The sequence below is a fragment of the Lineus longissimus genome, chromosome 12 (assembly GCF_910592395.1).
Source record: "Lineus longissimus chromosome 12, tnLinLong1.2, whole genome shotgun sequence".
Taxonomy (NCBI): Eukaryota; Metazoa; Nemertea; class Pilidiophora; order Heteronemertea; family Lineidae; genus Lineus; species Lineus longissimus.
Window position 1 is genome coordinate 3,057,109 of NC_088319.1, and position 20,395 is coordinate 3,077,503.

General features: G+C 41.8%; 1 protein-coding gene across 1 annotated transcript; it reads left to right on the plus strand.

Annotated features, from left to right (window-relative positions):
- The first annotated feature begins 8,410 nt into the window (after window positions 1-8,410).
- On the plus strand, window positions 8,411-20,164 carry LOC135496974 (activated CDC42 kinase 1-like). The gene is made up of 10 exons (XM_064786581.1): window positions 8,411-8,540; window positions 12,295-12,545; window positions 13,262-13,450; window positions 13,678-13,830; window positions 14,719-14,904; window positions 15,119-15,337; window positions 15,841-16,082; window positions 16,608-16,799; window positions 17,499-17,587; window positions 17,905-20,164. Exons 2-10 carry the CDS (start codon window positions 12,312-12,314, stop codon window positions 19,560-19,562), a joined length of 3,162 nt encoding a protein of 1,053 aa, XP_064642651.1. The 5' UTR covers window positions 8,411-8,540; window positions 12,295-12,311; the 3' UTR covers window positions 19,563-20,164.
- Window positions 20,165-20,395: the final 231 nt, after the last annotated feature.

Here is a 20,395-nt window from a genome sequence, read left to right on the forward strand (position 1 = left end):
ATTGGAGTCTAATCCAGACATTTACCTTTAACTGAATAGCACCTCTGATAGATGAGACCAATGGTGAATGGCTAGAGAGACCAATCTTCCAGGGAACTCGGGTTGATTTTGATTAGAGAAAAGACCCACTGCCTTTATCAGCGATATCTCAATGGTTGGTCCTGGTTAAGCCGGAGAGCATATACGCGCGGGAGGGGTATGTTTGGGAAAGAGTTCAATATTCTTGGCATTTTGTTTTCGTTCGGTTCGTCAGCTCATAACTGAAGTATTGCAAATCATACATACGCAATTTTCATCTCAACCAGTTGGAAGTGAACATGATAACAAAGGCTATACACCGCATCTCTGGAACAAATGATTGACAGTGTTTTCAATTGCTTTCAAGCTTTCGAAAATTAAACGTATTAGATATATATCATCACATTGAATGAACAATCTTCACCACCAAGGTTTTTTCATCATGGCCATGAATCAAAATACTGAAAAACATAACTGACCAGTGAGAGCCCCAAAAAGTATTATAAAACTCCCTCTTAAGAGGATTCGAACCCACGACAGAGTTGGGGACAATACCTGTCGGTCCTACGCGCTATGCTCTGGGCTAAAGTGGCACTTGGAAGTAGAGGCCGACAACTTTGGAACGTTTGATCCGGGAGTTTGATCAACCCCTTCTAAGACAATTTGCGCATGTCTCTGTCATCATTAACCGTTTGCGCATGTCTCAGCAACGTCACTGCGAATTTTGAAGTGCGTAGTGCTCATTCGCTCCCGATTTCTCATGTGGGACAGGTGAAATTTGACGAAGCACATCTCATGTAAGTTCATTGTTCATATATTATACTGTTTATCTGCAGTTTTTAGTCTCTCTTGGTTGTTTAGGCCCTAATATCATGTTCTGAAGCGTCTGATTTTATTCAAACATCGAAATCAATATTGATGACGCAGCGAAGTGTACACCGACGTGACCGAGCCATGTTCGAAAGTCTGCGCCATCTTGGTTTTTGGCTCACCGTGGGGGAGTGCGTACAACACCGCAGTGCCCGTCGTCCGTCGTCGTTAGTATCCTGTTTCAAAAACAGTGGCACGTTTCTTAACCGAACTTGAAACTTTATACACGTATTCCGCCTGGTCAGGCGACCTCTGAATCTGACATTCGGTCCGATCTGATTCTTGACTTGGCCACCACGAGGGCGCCAAAAGTTAAAACCTAAAAAGTGTGATATCTTGCTTATAAGCGACTGGTTTATGCTAAACAAATTATGGCAGGTACTCCTAGTAAAGATACATCACATATCACACGGGTTTTTGATTTGACCTAATTTTTAATGAGGTTGCAGAGGTCAAACTGCGGAGCCTATATTGGCCATTTGAGGTATGGCACGTTTCTTAACTGCTGAAGCTATGAACTTGAAATTCGTTACACATTACACCCTAAATCAGATAACCTCTGACACCAAATATCGGTCCGGTCTGATTTTCGACTTGGCCACCAGGGGACCAAAAGTTAAAACCTAAAAAGTGTGATATATCGCTTGTATGCTACTCGTTTTCGCTAAAATGTTTCTGGTAGGTAGGCTACTCCTAGCAAGGATATATTACATATCATACAGGTTTTTGATTTGACCTAATTTTCAAGGTCAAATTGCGTAAATTGGCCGTTTGAGGATAACTATGGCCTGTTTCTTAACCGCTGAAGCTATGAATTTGAAATTAAGTACACATTACTCCCTAAATCAGATAACCTCTGACACGGAATTTTGGTCCGATCCGATTCTCGACTTGGTCACCAGGGGGAAAAAATAAAAAAAGGTACAAAGTGCAATATCACGCTTATTAGTGACTTGTTTTCAATGATATTTAGTTACTTGTTTTCGGTGATATTTTTATGGTAGGTACTCCAAGCAACGATTCGTCACATGTCATACCGACTTTGGTTTGATCTACATACTAAACATGTAGCGTGTTTCTTAACCAGGATGAATTCCTAACCACCACGTATCTATACGGTGAGCACAATGGCCCTTGGTCGTTTCATTTAGAGGAAATATTTCAGCACATGGGTGCCTGTACACCATGCCACATCCTGACGGAATCATGTTGTTTAAAAATATACTCCGCGTCTCGATATTTGTCTACGAGGTAGGAGTACATGTATAGCAAAAACCTGAGTTCAGGATGAAAGGTATAACCCCATTCACTTTCCGCCTGCAACTCATGCTATTCACATTCCAATACTGTATTTTCATGGCTATGTTCAAAATCACAGAAAGTTTATTTTGTACACGAAAGTTTATGAATATATTTAGTGCCGAATCAAACATAACCCAGTGCCCTTACTCTGCATATTAGGCACCTAAATTGACCCCCTCACGCCTTCTTTTCAGGTCTGCTCGGATCATGACTCGTACACACTCGTACACACTTATTATCTTTTCAACTGTTTCATTGTTGATATCGTCAGGAATATATCCTTTATCCTTCAATCCTTCAGCACTATAACTGCACCACCCCTCACTTTACTCTCCTTCCCTCCAATGCACTAAAATTGCATTCACCGTGCATTAATCCCAGCCCACCCCATCCTGGCACATTAAAGAATATAATCCTGATCGTATCATATGATGAAATAGTTTTTTATCAAAATTAAAGACTTTAAAGAAACGACATAACCCATCAAAATTTCTCTTCATCAGAAAGAAAACTTGTAGTGAAACGTCTTCACTGCAATATATTTAAGGCATTTCAATAGCGAAATTCCTCAGTCATAAATGCTACTAGTATTTATTATAGCATTTTGCCTTTCTCTGATAAGCTAACAATCATTTGGTTTAAAATACGAGTGAATCTTCCTGTCGGCAAAAGAATTCAGTAGCAACTTCAGCTGAGGAAGAACATTACGTTCGCTACACGATCCACGAGAGGGAAAATGCATGGCAGGGTCTTGATCTTAGAGTTTGCTTGAATATGAAGCAGGCAATCTGCTTTCAGGATAAGGTTTGAAACTATAGGGCCGTTTAGACGACAGGCGAAAAGACCGCATTCGGATCGAATCTGGATGAATCCGGATTAAAACCACCCAAGGCGATGGTACCTTTTTAGTCCGGATGCAACCACATTGATCCGGATCTTTTTGCGTTTACACGACGAAAAATTAATCCGGATTCGGGACGCATCCGGATTTTTTCGCGTCGTCTAAACGGCCCTAATAGTGTGCTAACTTTCGAAGCGGTTTTGCTTTTGTCCAGCAGAAATATACAATTAGCTATAGCATTCTTCAATTGAAATCTTCTTTAAAAATTTAATCAGTCAATGTGCAATTCTGCTTTTCACTTTTTGGCCCCCAACACGAAGATCCCCGAGTGCAGAGCTAGATTTCTCATCACATCTACTTCTTCAACCCAAGGATGACCGTCAACCCCAACTAAGGACACATGGGAGAACAGCAAGGTAGTATTCTAGATCCAGCTTCGAGGTAAGGTAAGGTAAGTTTAGATGTTAGTTTGTAAAGAGAAAAAGATGCACTGCTTTAATATAGCATGCATATTCACAATCATGCTACAAGGAGGTCATTGTTATAATTTGAATGTGATTGTAAGCTTCTATCGTTTTAGGCAACTTCTTGAAGCGAAGGATGGATTACCAGGAATTGCCAGCCAAGAGCAAAAAACGAGAAGGTATGAGTCACGATCCCAGACAATGCTGGAGGTCAGGAAAATGGCTCAGGCAGTCTAGTTTCGAGGGAGGATATAGATGTTAGTTTGTAAAGTGAAAATGATGCATCGCTTAAACATAGCATGCAAGTTCACTTTTTGCCGATTTTTTAACATAAATGTGGCTACCAGAAAATGACTCAGGCAGTCTAGTTTCGAGGGAAAGTGGTAAGCTTAGGATATAGATGTTAGTTTGTAAAGTGAAAATGATGCATCGCTTAAACATAGCATGCAAGTTCACTTTTTGCCGATTTTTAACATAAATCTGGCTTACCAGTAGGTCATTGTAACAATTTGTATGTCATTGTATGCTAAATTTTCAGCAGTGACTGAGATTTTGTGATTTGAGTAAGATAAATTTTGTTGAACCATCCAATATATTCAAGAACATCAAAAAAAGATTCCAACAGTGAGTTTCGAAAAGTCTTACTCAAAATTTTATTTCAGATAGAACGCATCATTCTTATTGTAATATTTTAAAGGTTCAACAAGCCTAGGATCACATCTGAATCACTGAGATCCCCATTCCGTAGAACTTCAAAGGAGAACCCATCAAAGATCATCTCGAAAACACTTGCTTGATCGGGATATGCTGAAAAACGACCGACGAGGAAAATCGCTTCATCTTCATCATCACCATAGTGGAAGTTTTATAACCCTTTTGGGTCTTCAACTTATAAGGCTTGTGAAACATCAGTGCAATACAGTCTATTTTTCATCTATTTGCATTTGTCAGAGTCAATTCTTTGAGATATCCACATTCCTTGTCCACCAAATGGCGCAGATAGTCTGCAATTTATTGCCATAGATTGAAGTTTACAGCAATGACTGAGATTATGTGATTTGTGTAAGATACATTTTTGCTGAACCATCCAATATATTCAAGAACATCAAAAAAAGATTCCAACAACAATGTAAAGATCAAGAGGAGAGAGATTTCCAGCGAGTTTTGAAAAGTCTTGCTTAAGATTTTATTCCAAATTCAATGCGTCATTCTTATTCTAATATTTTGAAGGTTCAACAAGCCTAGGATCACATCTGAATCACTGAGATGCCCATTCCATAGAACTTCAAAGGAGAACCCATCAAAGATCGTCTCGAAAACTCTTGCCTTGATCAGGATACGCTGAAAAACCACCAAGGAGGAAAATCACTTCATCATTTTCAACTGATAAGGTTTGTGCAAGATCAGTGCAATATCTATTTTCCATCTCAATTCTTTAAGATACCCTCATTCCTTGTCTTTTATACTGAGAGTCGTCATCCAACTGGTCATTCTCTATTATTGTTCGTATATCAAAATATGGTGCCTACCCAGAAAAACACAAAAATACCAGGAGCTTTATAAAAACAAGGAAAAAAACAAAGTATGGTGGGAGAGTCGTCTCACTTTTAGTAAAGATATGAACGTTTATCTTTCCAGAGATTGTCTAAACGGGTTTTATTGAAAGTGTCAAGGGTTTTCTATTTGCAGCTACAACTTCATATCAGAGACACATGGAATACTGTTAGGAACAAACCTGATAAAAGAACTCTCCATGCTTACGACAACGTTCATGTTGATACAGAGCAGAACAATCCCCTCGATGCTCTTGTTTTAGGCAAATGTCAAATGCAGTGCAGTGAAACGATTTGTTAAAGGGACATAAAGTTACACAATGTCGCCAATAGGGGTCTCTCCCATCTCACCGTTCACACAACTATTCTCGCTTATACAATGAATATATTTAGTGCTGAATCTTACATGACCCAGTGTCCTTACTGTGCATATTAGTCACCCTAAGATGGCCAATTTGACCCTGCTGCTCCTGCCTATAGTCCCCCTTTAGCAAATATTTGTTCCAAAATGCAACTTCCACGATTCGTTCCAAAATGTGATTTACCGACATGCTCGAAGATCACCTGTTTGTATCTGATATTGCAATACTGCACATAATCTTGCACTGTGGCCCAGTGTGTTTTGCACGCTTAAAACTAATGTAATTTAAACCTTTCAAGCCTGAATGCTCTTGGGAGCGCCTTCCTGTTCTCAGATAGTCTGTGCATCAAATAAGCCACTTAAGTATGTTGATAACTTTATCATTTAATACTGTGTCATCTTCCTTTGTCCCACATAGGCATATCTTTTATCATTTTAAATTTTTTTTAATTTATCATTTTAAATTTTTTTAAATTTATCATTTTAAATTTTTTTAAATTTATCATTTTAAATTTTTTAAAATTTTTGCCAACAATTTATTTTTGCATTACAATTTTTTCCTTTAGTGGTAAAGTTTGGTCATTATAGCTAGATTAGAGGTGGGTTAGGCCTACAGGGTTTTGATAGCAGTACCACAGCATTAGTTTATTTCATGACTGGCAGTTAGTGCCGTCATCCGTAGCCACTTCTAGTGTAGCTGTTAGCGATATGATTGAGACTAGTGAGTGTAGTAGGTGTAGGCGCAACGCAGCTAAGGTTAGGCACTCACTGGTCTTTATCTCCACTCCAGGAAGATGACACACTTTGGGTAACCATGGCCAAGTTAAAAAAATACAAGCTTATCACTGGTTTTAAAGTTGTTTGCTTTAATTGGGAAAAGTTTGTTATCAGATTTTAAAATTCAGAGGCTCAATGAGCATAATGCTTGGTTTAATGGTAATAGCAGCTCTAATTGGGCACAGGGCTTGCAAGGTTTGAAACATTCAACTGTGATAAAAAGGGTGTGCAAAGGCATGGATGTTTCCCGCGGCACAGCGTGGAGCGGGAAATAGTTGTCTCCGCGGGGCGGTTGCCTTGGAGGCGCGTGCAGCACGTGATCAGTGCTGGTGACGGTGCAGTGGCGCCAGTTTTTTCGCAGCAGCCGTCGTAGTCACAACCAAGTTTCTTCAGTAATATGTTTATAGCATTTGGGCAATTTGCCTTGTTTGTGGTTATAGTCCTTATACTATATTAGCGTTAGTAAGTTTTTGCTACGGTTTATGTTGCTCCGGACAAATGTAGTCTTGTTTAATCAATTCTTATTTCCATTTTTGCCCTAAAAATTGGCAAAATTGTATTTGGTTGTCTTTGCAGAGCAGCTGAGAGGTGTGGCAATCGCCTATGGACGTGTATTGTATTGCTCCACCTCCCCTTCCTTAAAATAAGTAAAAAATAAAAAATAAAAAGGGAGTTAGGGTTGGGTGGCTGGCTGTTCATCTTTGCTTGGCTGTTAGGCTGGAAGACGGCTTCCTTTTCATTATGTTCAGGGCTTTTTCTTGGGCTCTTTTAGGCGCAAGGTGCGTCTTTTCGGTGGCATTTGTCCGGTTCAAGTTGGTTCTTATATCCATGTTTTCAGCCAAATGTGCTGTATATCATCCTGTAACCTGCGGCTGCAGAGTACATGTATAGTAACGATCGAGTAACGACGGTGTTGATAAAGGCTGCGGCATCATGTTGTATATATATTGTTGTTGTTGTTGTTGTTGTTGTTGTTGTTGTTGTTGATTGGCCTCCTTGGGGGAGCCAAGAGGAGACATTACTTTTTCTCACCCATTTTTTCTCAATCAAATATTGTTTATGAAATGTAAAATGTATGATGTAAATAATGATATAGTTTAATGTAATAAATAAGAAAGTACCTCATTGATGTTTTCTATGTTTTGAAAGGTTAAAATCAATCACAACCCCTTACTGTAAACTCACTCAGGCGCTGTCCGACCTCAAATGGCAGCACCTGCTGGATCTGTCTTGTCCGAACCTTAAGATGGCAGCACTTGTTGGATTATATATATCATTTGTATCGGCTGCCCCCCCCCCCCCCCGCTGTAAACTCACCAAGGAGCTGTCTGAACCCGATGTGGCAGCACCAGTGGGACCCATCCTACGTGTCACCTACTGTAAACTCACCCAGGAGCTATTCAAGCCTTCAACTCCATTAGGCCCCGCGTGGTGGCGCTGAGGCTGCTGTGGCCTAATTCTCAAGAGACACTTTCACACTCATTACAGAGACTGGTACTTGACGGCATTTCACTCGTCATGAACTAGATTAGAGTGCGTCGGCTTCCGGTCACGTGTTTCTCACAAAGATGGGCAACCGCGAGCCAAGGAATACCAGCGTTCTCGGTATTGACAATGCATGTACTGTATGCACGGTTCGCTTTGGGTAAATCAACGAGGCCTCTTCGACCCTCCGCTGCGCGGCGGATAGGTTCGAGGTTACCTGCAATGATGATGATGATAATGAGGACTAGATCAATTTGATTATTGGATGAAAATTGTGGTGGAGGGAAGGTCATTAATTATTGAGCTTGTGTCCCCGACTCGGTCGAGGAAATAACCACTTTGCTTGGCAAAAGTCATTTCTATCCTCCCTAGCAGATATACAACATAGGGCCCGGTGTGAATCCGTAGGACATTTGAGGTTGGGAAGGTCCATGAATCATGATAATTTTTTCAAGGTAGGCCTACACATTTTTGTCCCAGCTATTCCTTACGAAAAAGATCCCTCCCCCCCCCCCCCCCCCCCCCAACAATAAAATCAAAGAACCTCTTACTGTAAGTTTAGCAAAGTCAACGTAAATTACCGAAGTCAACACGCGCGCATTCGTATTTTCCGCGTTAGGAACTTATGATCTGTGGCGACACCTGTCATTACTAGAGGAACTCCTCGATGTGTATATCGAGGATGTAACAAATCGCAATTAGGGCACCCAACAATGATCAGCCTACAAGCAATTTTTAGCTGTGTTTATTTTCGAATTGGAGTTTCGAATTTGGCCTACAATGAAGCCGTTTTTCTGGTGTTAGAACACAAATATTCGTTATTGGAGTTGATATGTCGGTTCATTGATACGTGCTGCGTAGCTTGAAGGGTAAGTTTGATATGTTAATTGCTGGTTTGAGAAGATATTTGACGAAAAATTGTTGTAATTTTTTCTGTGCTGTTTTGGAATGGTTATCATGGGCCTGGCGCCACCTACTGCAAACTGTCAATTCAGTCCCTCCCATCTTTCATTGTGGTTTCTCTGTCTCTTTCACTGGGACGTGACGCAAAATATGGGTTAGGCCTAATATGGTTAAGTTGGGGTCAAGGGATTAGCAGGGTGGTCAGAGCCAGAGAACACATCCCAGGGAACGAGTTGGTGTACAATCCCCGATCACACCCCAAAAAAAGGTCATCGGTTGACTAACCAAGCACCACTGTTCAATGGATTTATAGTTGAATGCGATCAAACTACGTCATTTCCGATCGGGGATTCTAAAGTTTAGCCCATCCCAGGGCCTAGGGAAAAAAAATCTTAGCCCTAGGCCTAGGCCTGTTTTTGGTAGGTATGTATTATTGGTCATAGGCCTATAATATACTATATACTATACTAGCCTATATATAGGCTGTATAGGGCTAGGACTTTTTTCCCTTGGCCCCGGGATGTGTTCTCTGTCCACGCTGACCCCCACTTAACCATATTAACCCATATTTTGCATCACATCCCAGTGGGCTATGGTCTCTTTAATTTATGTCGTCCCCTGCTTGTTGGATTGACGTGACTGATCTGGAATGATGCAAAGTTTTGCAAGGAATTGCAAGGCAAGGGGCAAGGCAATGCAGGCAAGGTCCAAGGATAAGACACATCTTGATGATACAGAGATGGCCCGGAAGTGGCAACGGTACGTTTTAGAGAATGGGAGACTGCTAAAAGTCGAATCTGCCAACTGGCAAAGCGAGGATGCAATCATTCCCGATTCCACATTTTAGCAGTCTCTCATATATTGCCTAAAAATGTACCATCGCCACTTCCGGGCCAAATTCTTACCTGTCATATTCAAGGCAAGGCAATTGCTCAATCTGGCGCAATGCACGCCGGACACCGCAAAGCGGCAAAGGCCAACCAAAGCTGATCTTCACGCTCCTGCGGAAATTTAAGCAGGACATTTTCCATATTCCCTGAACGTTTCATGACATTTGTGTGCTGGATTAGCAAGTTGTTGTCTAAATTGTACCAGCGTCCACCACCCAGTCGGTGGACATGGTGGATTTTCCTTGGTTGGAGGAAATGATCGGGCTTCCCAATGATACAGGAGCCTTACACTCCCTTCCACCCAAATGTCCTGAATTTTTCGGAAATGTGTTTTATGGTGTAGTTATTTCATTAAACATGACTACTAAAATTTATTTTGATGATTTTATACTGGACTTGAAACCTGGTGGACGCTGTTTAGGATGACCTGTCCTGACAATCCGACAATGTCATTGTCAGATTAGGCTGAACCCCAATAATACATGAATTTATGTGACTTAAATCTTAAAAATTGTATGGTTAAAATTTAAAATCCCGATTCCAATGACTTAGTCTGATTGCATTCAGCTGTCGTAAAATCCATTGAACAGTGACATTCCTTTAGTAATAGTCAACCGATTACCTTTTTTGGGCGGAGTGAACAGGGTTTGTAATCGCGTTTCAATTGTATTTTCCATCTTGGTTCCTACAACCCAGCCATGCCAGAAGAATTGACATTTACCAGCTTTTATCTTGATTTGACGCCCACAGTGACAGACACCCAGCTCAGAACTGCATAAAAGGTGTTATTTTCATTGTATTGCAATGCATTGCCTCGAGCTCTGATAGTCGTATCATGTTCTTCTTTTTGTCAGATATTATATGTCAAAGGATGCTTTATTTGCTGGCGTTTTGCCCACGGGAGGCATTATCATTCAAGGCATCTAATCAAACAGTCTCTACAGTCCGAAGAACTCTAAAATTTGCATAAAATCAAGCCCCATGACCCAATTTCAATCTCTTGCTCCTTCTTGTCCTTCATGCCCTTGAAATGAAAACATTTCAACATTCTTGTGAACAAAATATAACAACCCAATTTTAAACACATTTTGTTTGCGGCGACTAGTTTGTACCGGGTTTTAATAAAATAATTCAGGCAGTTCTAAACGACCCGATAAGTTCAACGGTTAAAATGAATTAGAGCTAATTTGAATTACAAAAAGCCCCATTATATTCAAAATTAGAACTCAATGCTAGTCTTTCTACCCAATACTACCAATAGCTAGTTTATCAGTATTCATAAATTTGTTTGTACCCAATGCATGCTGGGCATGATAAATGTCCGATGATTTCGAGTCTTCCGTTCGTGCCAATTTGTCACGTTTTCAAAATTGTCATTGTCCTTGGCCTTGTCCATGAGAAACATCTGACTTGTACTAATTGTTTGTTATTGTACTGACAAGCAGTGTTTCTGCCAGAAATAAATTCAAGGGGGGGCAAAACCATAATTTTGCAGAAAATCCTGGTCAAAACAACAAATTTTGCCTGTTTTTGGACAATTTAGGGGGGGCAACTGCCCCCCTTGCCCCCCCTCTGGGGGAAACCCTGACAAGATCATGAACCTGGCCGTTACTGATAACCTAGTCATTGAAAGATAACATCCTCAATCATCATATAACATTATCAATGTGGAAATATCCTCTTGACATCCTTATTGCAAATAAGATAAAAATATTTTAAATGTAATTTCGATCACATCAGTTTCAATTCAACTGCAAATCCACCATTGACGATGTTGGTGTTTGGAAATCCATGTGATTTCTACCTGCTGATAGCAATCCTTCCGGCCAGGGTCATTGGTGGGATGTGTTGCCATTGATTCTTGCTTAACAGCCAATCTGTAGCTTACTAACTCATCGACACCACTTGTGAATTGCAGTGAATAACATTCGCATTATCGCAATCAATGATCAGCAGTGCATCATATGTCATAATGGGGATCAATTAATTTTATTATTTTAATGAAGGAAGTGTTTTTGCAATTGGTGATGCTGTGATCCAGCTGTTTTGACGTAATTCTCGTTCATTTTTCATTTTGATTAGACCGTCCACTTTCAATCCACTAATCCAGACCATTTTAGACTGGTATTGATTTCAGTTCCAAATTTTGGACAGCATTGGATTCAATCGGTTCTCATCTGGTCTTCAGTGATGTACAGTAGAACGTCTCCATTAAGGTCACCCTAGGGACTGACAAGTGCTGTCCTTAATAGAGAAGTACCCTGATTAGAGAGGTCAAATGGAATGAAAATAACCAGTTTGGGACCAAAACAAGTGTCCTTTATAGTAGGGTGTCCTCAATAGAGAGGTATCCGCTAAGGGAGGTTCCTGGGGTAGTTGAACCTACAGTTGGGTCAAGCATGTTATAAAAATGCCAAATATGCCATGCCCTCGAGTGTCAAATGTTTGTATACTTGGCACAATTCTGTCGGCAAAAACCTATGAGGTTTAATAATTATATTTTATTGATTTTTTAACGGTTTACTTTGATTTGATTTTTGATTCACACCTCCTTCCAAGGATAATTGGGTGGTTGTGTCATATATAGTTGAGATGTAGGTTAGTGAATATTCTGCAATCGTATACCAGTTGGGGCATTCCCCACAGTTTTATGGTTGCCTGACCATAACTGCTGCTGCCAAAACAAGGCAGAGAGGTTGCATAGTACATCATTATGCACTGAAGCAGTGGTTTACTCCAACAGTTACAGTTTAACAGTGAGGTGTTTTATAGTCTACAAAACACTCTCTAACTCTAAAGAGTAAAGTCTCCCTCCTTTTTCTCGTCACAGCCCCCAAAAGTGTAGAGATGGATGTGGATGAAGGCCCCATGTGGCTTCAGGGCCTCCTGGCTGAAGTCCAACTCGACCAGTTCTACACAAAGCTACGCGATGATCTTCAGGTGACTCGCTTTGCCCACTTTGAGTATGTCCGCAGCGAAGATCTCGAAAAGATCGGCATGGGGAAGCCGGCAATTCGCCGCCTCATGGATGCAGTCAAGCGGCAGCGGCAGTCGGTGAAGAAGAAAAGCATCTTGGATAAGGTATGTCATGATTGTGCATTGAGTTGGCCATGTTTGTATGTTTTGATGTTTGCCAAATTAGCACTGGTAATACCATACAGGTCAGTGAAGCAGATTTGCCAGATTTATGCACCTAAAAAATCACAAAATCTTTTTAAAATTCCTATGTTTTGAAATTAAATCACACAAAATGAAAATTTCTCTTTTAAAATAGATAAAACAAACTGAATGAAAGTAAACAGCATGAAAATTTCTGTTGCGATGTCAAACAAACTTTTGTCAGCTGATAGTGATAGAAGGAGAGTACATGCAGTCCTAATCACAAATGACATCCCATAAGTTACGTCATTTACGCGTCATAGCCAGCGCGTAGGTCGTGCATACATCAAGCGTAATATACATGGAATATGAAGAGATAAGCGTGTCACTGGTGCGTCATTGACATTTGCGCGCAACTCGTGCATACATCGCATGTCACTGACGCGAAGCAGGATGGATGTCAATTGTGATAAGGACTGTACCAGCCTTCTTCCAGCTAAGGGAGTTATTTGTACCCTCATCCTGAACTGCTGCTGGTAGAAATCCTGCATGTCGGTTTTAACAGCTGTCAAGGACTCGTACAGGTGCTCAGGTATCAGATGTAGTGACAATTCTACCTCCATCGCCCTTCCCGGAACCCACAATTCCATGCCGCATGATGTCGCCGTAAAATTTGTTTTATCACCTTACACTTACAGATTCTCCCCTCAAAATCCGACAAAAAATCTGATGGGCCAAGTCGTGCGTCTAGCGTTCGAGGATCGCATGACCTGGCCAGCTTGACTTGTCTCATCAATGAGAAAGACCTGTTCCTGTACGGGAAGCTTGGCGATGGATCATTTGGCGTGGTGAGGAAGGGAGACTGGACGACAAGTTCAGGGAATAAGGTAAAACGATATTTAAGCATTTAGTCTAAAATATCTCAAATTAAACAATGGTTTTAAATGCTTTTTGACAGCTTCCACATTTGTACCAACCCAAGTGCCTTTATAATCGCTGAATTCAAAACGAGGCCTCCACAGTTTGTGCATAGTGCATTTACACTGTAGTGCGGTTCGTTCTCAATCCGGGTTTTTTAGAATTCTACACAAAATATGTTGCCTTTTTCATTTAGGTTCCTGTAGCTGTTAAGATCCTAAAGAGCGAAGTGTTGAGTATGCCGGGTGCTTTTGAAGATTTTGTCAAAGAAGTTAACGCCATGCACAGCTTAGACCATCCGAATCTCATTCGACTTTATGGCGCGGTACTCTCGTCTCCCCTGATGATGGTAAGGAATTTTGAATGAGACTTAAAACTGAGTTTCCTTGTATCTGGTGTCTATGCCAGGGCAGGTTAAAGACCCCACTAAGTGAGAAACATGAGTAGCTTGCGTGGACTCAACCTCTCGCCAAAGTCGGATTCACTAGGCCAATAAACCCAATTGGCGCATATCCGTAGTGTCGCGCATAAATGCTCATCCTGTCTTGGAGGAGGAATACTCCCTGGAGAAAATCACCTCCGAGTGCAGAGTGTACGCTGAAGAAGAAGAATAGTAAGGAATTTGCAAGACTAATCCGTCGGGACAATTTTTTAAACTGCCAGGTGTGGCTTTGGCAGTGCAGCTCCTTCTTCGTCAGTTCTACGGTCGGAATTTTCGAGGTCACGGCAGTCTGTTTTTTATAACGAAGTCTGTTCTAGAGAGTTCCAACACAGAGTTCCAACACAGAGCTTTGTGGTCAGGGTGGGTCCAGTGGCCAGTATTCCTCTCTACTCTTCATAAGGGAACACAGCTCCAAAACTGAGTATCAAGTTAGCAGCACGTCCCAGTTGCCTTCCGTGTGTCAGTCCTGCAAAGATTCTAATCAACAACCTGTTTGACAGTAAATGTAATGCATGTGTTCGCAGGAGGACTCAATAATGTAATGCATGTGTTGGCAGGACGACTCAATAATGTAATGCATTTATTTGCAGGACAACTCAGTAATGTAATGCGTGAGTTGGCAGGACGACTCTGTAATGTAATGCGTTGGCACATGGCGGACTAATGTAGTCACCGATGCTTTTTGGCTTTCTTGTGGAACAGAGATTCCCCACAAGATGGCATGTTTCTGGAAATGGGAGATTTGTTCATGAACACGACACTGTTTGCATGATTTCTATAAACTTTTCATTTCAGGTGACAGAACTTGCCCCCCTTGGTGCCCTGATTGACAGATTAAGAATGGGCGGCCACAGATATTTAATCTCGACGCTGTGCGAATACGCGATTCAGATTGCTACTGGAATGTCATACCTTGAGTCCAAGAGATTTATCCATCGAGATTTGGCGGCAAGGAATGTATTGCTTGCATCCTCTGAAAAGGTACATAGAAAGATGAGACTTTTTACTGCTGGTCTGTTTTTAAAAGATTCACAAAAGCAGGGCCAGTTACTCTTATAAGCGTTACAGGAAATGCCTTTATACTTCCTTTCAACCAGATACAAAGTGAGGTATAATCTTTGCAACAGTGCATCACTCCTACAACTTGCCAAGAATCCGACCCTTCCTGTTTTAATCCTATATTTTACCCTTCCAGATCAAGATTGGTGACTTTGGCCTCATGCGTGCCCTCCCAAGTCAGGAAGACCACTACGTCATGACCGAACACAAGAAGGTCCCGTTTGCTTGGTGTGCACCGGAGAGTTTGAAATCGCGGCAATTTTCCCACGCCAGTGACACGTGGATGTTTGGCGTGACGTTGTGGGAGATGTTCACGTACGGGGAGGAGCCATGGGTTGGATACAATGGCACACAGGTCAGTTGACCACGGTCTCCAATTGAAAACGAAACTATTTCACCCGTACGCAATTTCACTCATGCATGACCAATCGTGGTGATTGTTTTTTAGTCGTTCAGGCAGGCAGCAGGGATATCTAACTGCATATTATGTAATCACCCGTCATCCCTTCCATTTGCCAGATAAACCACAAGTACAACAACCAAATTTCCTTATGCGTACGAATAAAACTATTTTGTCTTTGATCAGATGTGTGTGGCAAGAGATACGAGAATTTTGTGCGCACGCGCAAAAGAACTCCCGTACCTTTAGACTTTTAATCTAGGGATACGGGTCCCGTACCTCCAGCAAGGACTTAAAAAACTATTATCATTGGCAGAGCACTGCAGTCTAGCACATGATTCATTCAACTGAAGAAGCTGCACGAATCTTGCAGGGAAATGTTTGGCACATAAAACCTGATATGAACAGATTCAAAAAAGAACTCCTCCACACATTTATGACTTGTTATTCCTCTTCAGATTTTACACAAAATCGACCAAGAGGGCGAACGCCTCCAGAAGCCAGAGCACTGTCCCCGCGATGTCTACCAGTTAGTTTTACAGTGCTGGGCCTATAAGCCTCAAGATCGACCAACCTTCGAGGCGCTCAAGGACTTCCTGAATGAAGTGAGACCGTATGAAATGAGGGCTGTGCGGAAATACGACGAGGAGGGGAAGCTGGTGATTGAGGAGGGAGATGTTATTACTGTCTGTGATGGAAGGTATGCCGCTTTGTGTCATCCTAAACAGCGTCCACCAGGTTTAAAAGCAATTTTAAACTAAAGTCATCAAAATCAAATCTATTCTAATGGTCATAAACGAAATAAGCAGGACATTGTCCACATTTCCTGAACGTTTCATGACATTTGTGTGGTAGATTAGCGAGTGGTTGTCTAAAATGTACCAGCGTCCAACACCCAGTCGGGGGCCATGGTGGATTTGACTTGGAGGATATGACAGGGCTTCCCAATTTATTAGTCTAAAATGTTAAACTAAAAATGCCTAAAAGCTAATTTTTTCCTCCCCTCATAGTGAAACCCTGTCACTACTACATGTATGTGACTTCCTTGAGTTACACAAAACACTCTTGGTATCAAATACATAGTTTTATTAAGAAGCTTTAGACTGATAAATCTTTCTTCCAGGTCTGAAAATTATTACTGGCTTCCTTGAGTTATACAAAAAACTATTGGTATCAAGTATATAGTTTTATTAAAAAGCTTTAGACTGATAAATCTTTCTTCCAGGTCTGAGAATTATTACTGGAAAGGCCAGAATAAGAGAACGTACGAGTTTGGTGAATTTCCACGAATGCTCGTTGATCCCCAGCGAAAGATCTGTGCACGCGATATCAGCAAGCCTCTAAAGAATAGTTTTATTCACACAGGACATGGGGACGTGGGTGGAGAGAGTTGGGGTGATCCTGGCAACATTGATGAGTAAGTCATTGATAGTTCGTACACAGGCAAAAGTGTCCATCCATGAATCACTGATGGACCCATGGATGGGTCTGTGATGATTATCCCAAACCACATTTTCGAACAGATCCCGTCATAGAGTCTATTGTGGCCCACGGTAAACCCGCTGATGGTCCATGGACAATCCATTCCATTGATTGGAATTCCTTTATAGGCCTAATGATGGTGGCTCCCGTAAAAATGCACGTATGCAGCAAAGAATAAAACCATTTGAGTAAAAGTCTTCAGCATTCTTGAAAACAAGAATAGTTCACCAATTCTAATATAAATTCTCAGGTGGCCCATCGAAAAATGAATAACGTATTCTATCCATGGATCAGTGATGGGCCCATGGAAGATATCTCTCCGGATTCTGGTCACCCATGGCTGCCCTCGACCGCTACAAATTTCATCATAATTTCAGCGGACCATACAAAATCGACTTGCAATGTGTTCCCAGGAGTTCCACAAGTAACTCCGAAGAGTTTTAGTTCCTAACCTAGCCTTTAGATGGCGTTGGATAGGTGGGCAATACGGCACAAAACAAGGCAGGTGGGTTTGGGGCGGTATGACACCTAGAGGGTTGAGGAACTTCGATAATACGGCCACAGGTTTTACGACGAGGTTGAATTCTTGCTCTGGACACTGTCATGTCTCTGTAAGCTACTCATTCTCTTGTAGGGTGTATCTCCGGAATCCAATGGAGCCCCCAGACATCAGAGGAGAAGAGGACCAGATCCAACCATCAAAAATACCCGACAGGAACAAACGTAAGCAGAAAGTCAAAGTTTTCGGTTGGGAGGGATTTGACAGGGCTCTGACTAGAGGCTAGCTTTTTGGTGATGAGTGGGAACACCTCTTTTGGTCTACATCTGAGTGCAAATTGGCCAAGATCTTCATGAAAACATTGTTTTTGACTTTCCTTTCGACAACAATGGTCAAAATGCTACCAACATTCCGGATATTTTTAAGGCGCAAGCTCTATTCATCGGATGGTTTGGTTTTCGTGGTCATTTTTCAGGTTAACAGGGTAATTCATGCTATAAAGTAGAAAGGGAAGAAATAACATGCATTCTGTCATTTTCAGGAGCTTACCAATCCACTGGGACCACGCGGCAGTTTGCCTACAACAAGTTTGAGAACGAACATGACCAGGAAGACTTGGCACGTTCTGGGAAGCCAAACCTTGCATTAACCAAGAAGAACTCCCTACCGTGTACGAGTTCGGCTGCGATGAACAGGGTTCAGGTTTTGCCAAAAGGGACGAAACCTTTGGTCACAGAAGGGTTATTGATCGACTTTAGTGAAGACAACAAATCTAAACGGCGATTTTCAGATTCGGCCGCTAAAAAATCAAACGCATCCTTACTTGATGATTTGGGATTGGAGAGTCGCGTCCTACCGAGGCCATTACTACAAGATCAGCAGACCAGTGATCCGTTCGAGCTGGCATCTGATTTGCGCTCGTATGCCAGCTCAAAATCGCAAGTACCCGATGTTGTGAAGGACAGTCAGACCCCTGCGTTTTATATCGGAGAGCTGCAGGAGAAACTCAAACCGACCCCAAGGACATCATCCCCCGGTGCCACTTCAACCACTTCTGCTCCCGCGGGGCGATATTATTCCCTGCCGCCTGTTCTGGAGACGAAAGACAATTGTTCCAGTGTGCAACGCTCAACCAGGCATAGTGAACCCTTCTATGAAGAGGTGCCACAGGAATTGAATGCGAGAAAACCCCCACTGCAACGAAATACCAAAGCTTTGGAGTGGTTAGACACTGCGTTTCATGTGTTAAATATGGATAGGAAGTATCAAAACCAGGCCCCTCCACCGCCAGTTTCGGAAGTGCAAGGGCGACGCTCAATATCTCACGGCTCTGCTGGTAACCGCGTCTCGCTTGACGACACAAGGGGGAAACCCGCGTCTGAATCAAGTGCCGCGCGATACGACGATCACTTCATCCCCGTAGAGGACAACCAAGATACAAGTCCAATTTACGAAAACATTCACCAAGCGCGGATGAACAGGAATTCTGGGAATCCTGATTTGATAGACTTTGGTGTCGCTCTCAAAAAAAGTGCATCTGATACGGACTTGACTAACGATAGCCCACCGCCAAATTTACCACCGAAAACTTACGCAAAACCGGGTGCTCCAGGCATGGTGAAGATGCATAAACCGACAATGGGGCAGGCTTCTTTGCTACCGAAGATCTACCCGGTGAAACAGGATGGGAAACAATTGAGTCATACTCACTACTTCCTTGTTCCTCCACGAGCATCTCCTGTGACTGCCGCAATAAAGCCGTTCTCAATCGACGGACAATCAAGTTTTGAATACGAGAATTTGCTAGGTCAGAAACTTCCAAAACGAACACAAGATGATACGTCTTGGAGTGGGATGACCGGACTGAAGCCGATTGTCGCGGAGAAACCACCGGATGTTCACGTACCGGCTGGTGTCAATCCTGCGTCTAGTAGCCAGATTCTGCAAAAGATTTGCGAGGTTAGCGTTAAAGTTCATGGCGTCACGGACGAAGAATGTCAAACTGCGCTACAAAAAGTTAATTGGGACGCTCAGGAAGCGGTGAAATATCTTAAAGTTGAACAGTTGTTCCGATTAGGGTTGACAACACGGGACCGGTGTAAAAAACTCCTCGATACTCTGAAATGGGATTTAGAATTGGCAGGGTCGGTGATGTTGGATGAGTTGAAAGATCCCGATTGCAAGAATTCGATGGTGTGATTCTGTAGTGTGTAGCTTTCTTCTGCAAGATCGAATTTGGGGATCATGTTTTGTTTTGTTTTGTTTTGGACAATTGTTCATGGGCAAACTCCAATATGGGCCATTTTCAAAAAGTTCAGCATAATAACGGTAAAGACAAACTTTTAAAAAATTTGTTTCAGTTCATGTCCTTGAAGGCATCATGGGACAAAGTAGGGTCTGCAGAAGGTGACACTCAACCAGCAATGCTAGATTTTAAGTACTTTTTCCAAAACCTGAATTCTAAATTTTTGGGCAGTGTCTTTACCGTTTTCCATGTAATGGTAAAGACATAACGGTAAAGACTCTGACACATGACAGTAACGGATGAGACATAATGGTAAAGACTGTGGCACTTGGCATTAACGGAAGAGACATAACGGTAAAGAATTAAGTCAAAGATGCACTTGAAATGCAAAACATAACTTTTTATTAGTGAAAATAAAATCAGCAGTTCATGTAACTATCATAACACATCTTGGTGCGAAACTAAGGGGCGGCTCAACATTTTCAACATCATCACATGTAGGCTACTATAATATGTACTGAGATACTTCTGGGGAGGGGGTGATTTGACATGTTTGATGTGGAGGTACTGTACTAATAAATAGCTTTATCATCATACAATTTTGGGAAATGTAAAAAAAGATTCTGAAAAGAAAATGTTGAACCAACCCTCACTGAATAACACTGAATAACAAAAATAATATTTTAATAAACAAGTGACCTGACTGACTGTCCGTCCACCAACAGTTTGAACACATAACAATATGACCTGAAGCCACTGGTGCAATTTATCGCCGAAACTGCTCCAA

What these genes read in the sequence shown, in the direction of transcription:
- LOC135496974 (XM_064786581.1), top strand. Translation starts at nt 12,312, where the DNA reads ATGGATGTGGATGAAGGCCCCATGTGGCTTCAGGGCCTCCTGGCTGAA. An exon ending in TCTCGTCTCCCCTGATGATG is followed by an intron (nt 13,831 to 14,718) that starts GTAAGGAATTTT and finishes TTTTCATTTCAG; the next exon opens with GTGACAGAACTTGCCCCCCT. An exon ending in TTGGATACAATGGCACACAG is followed by an intron (nt 15,338 to 15,840) that starts GTCAGTTGACCA and finishes ATTCCTCTTCAG; the next exon opens with ATTTTACACAAAATCGACCA.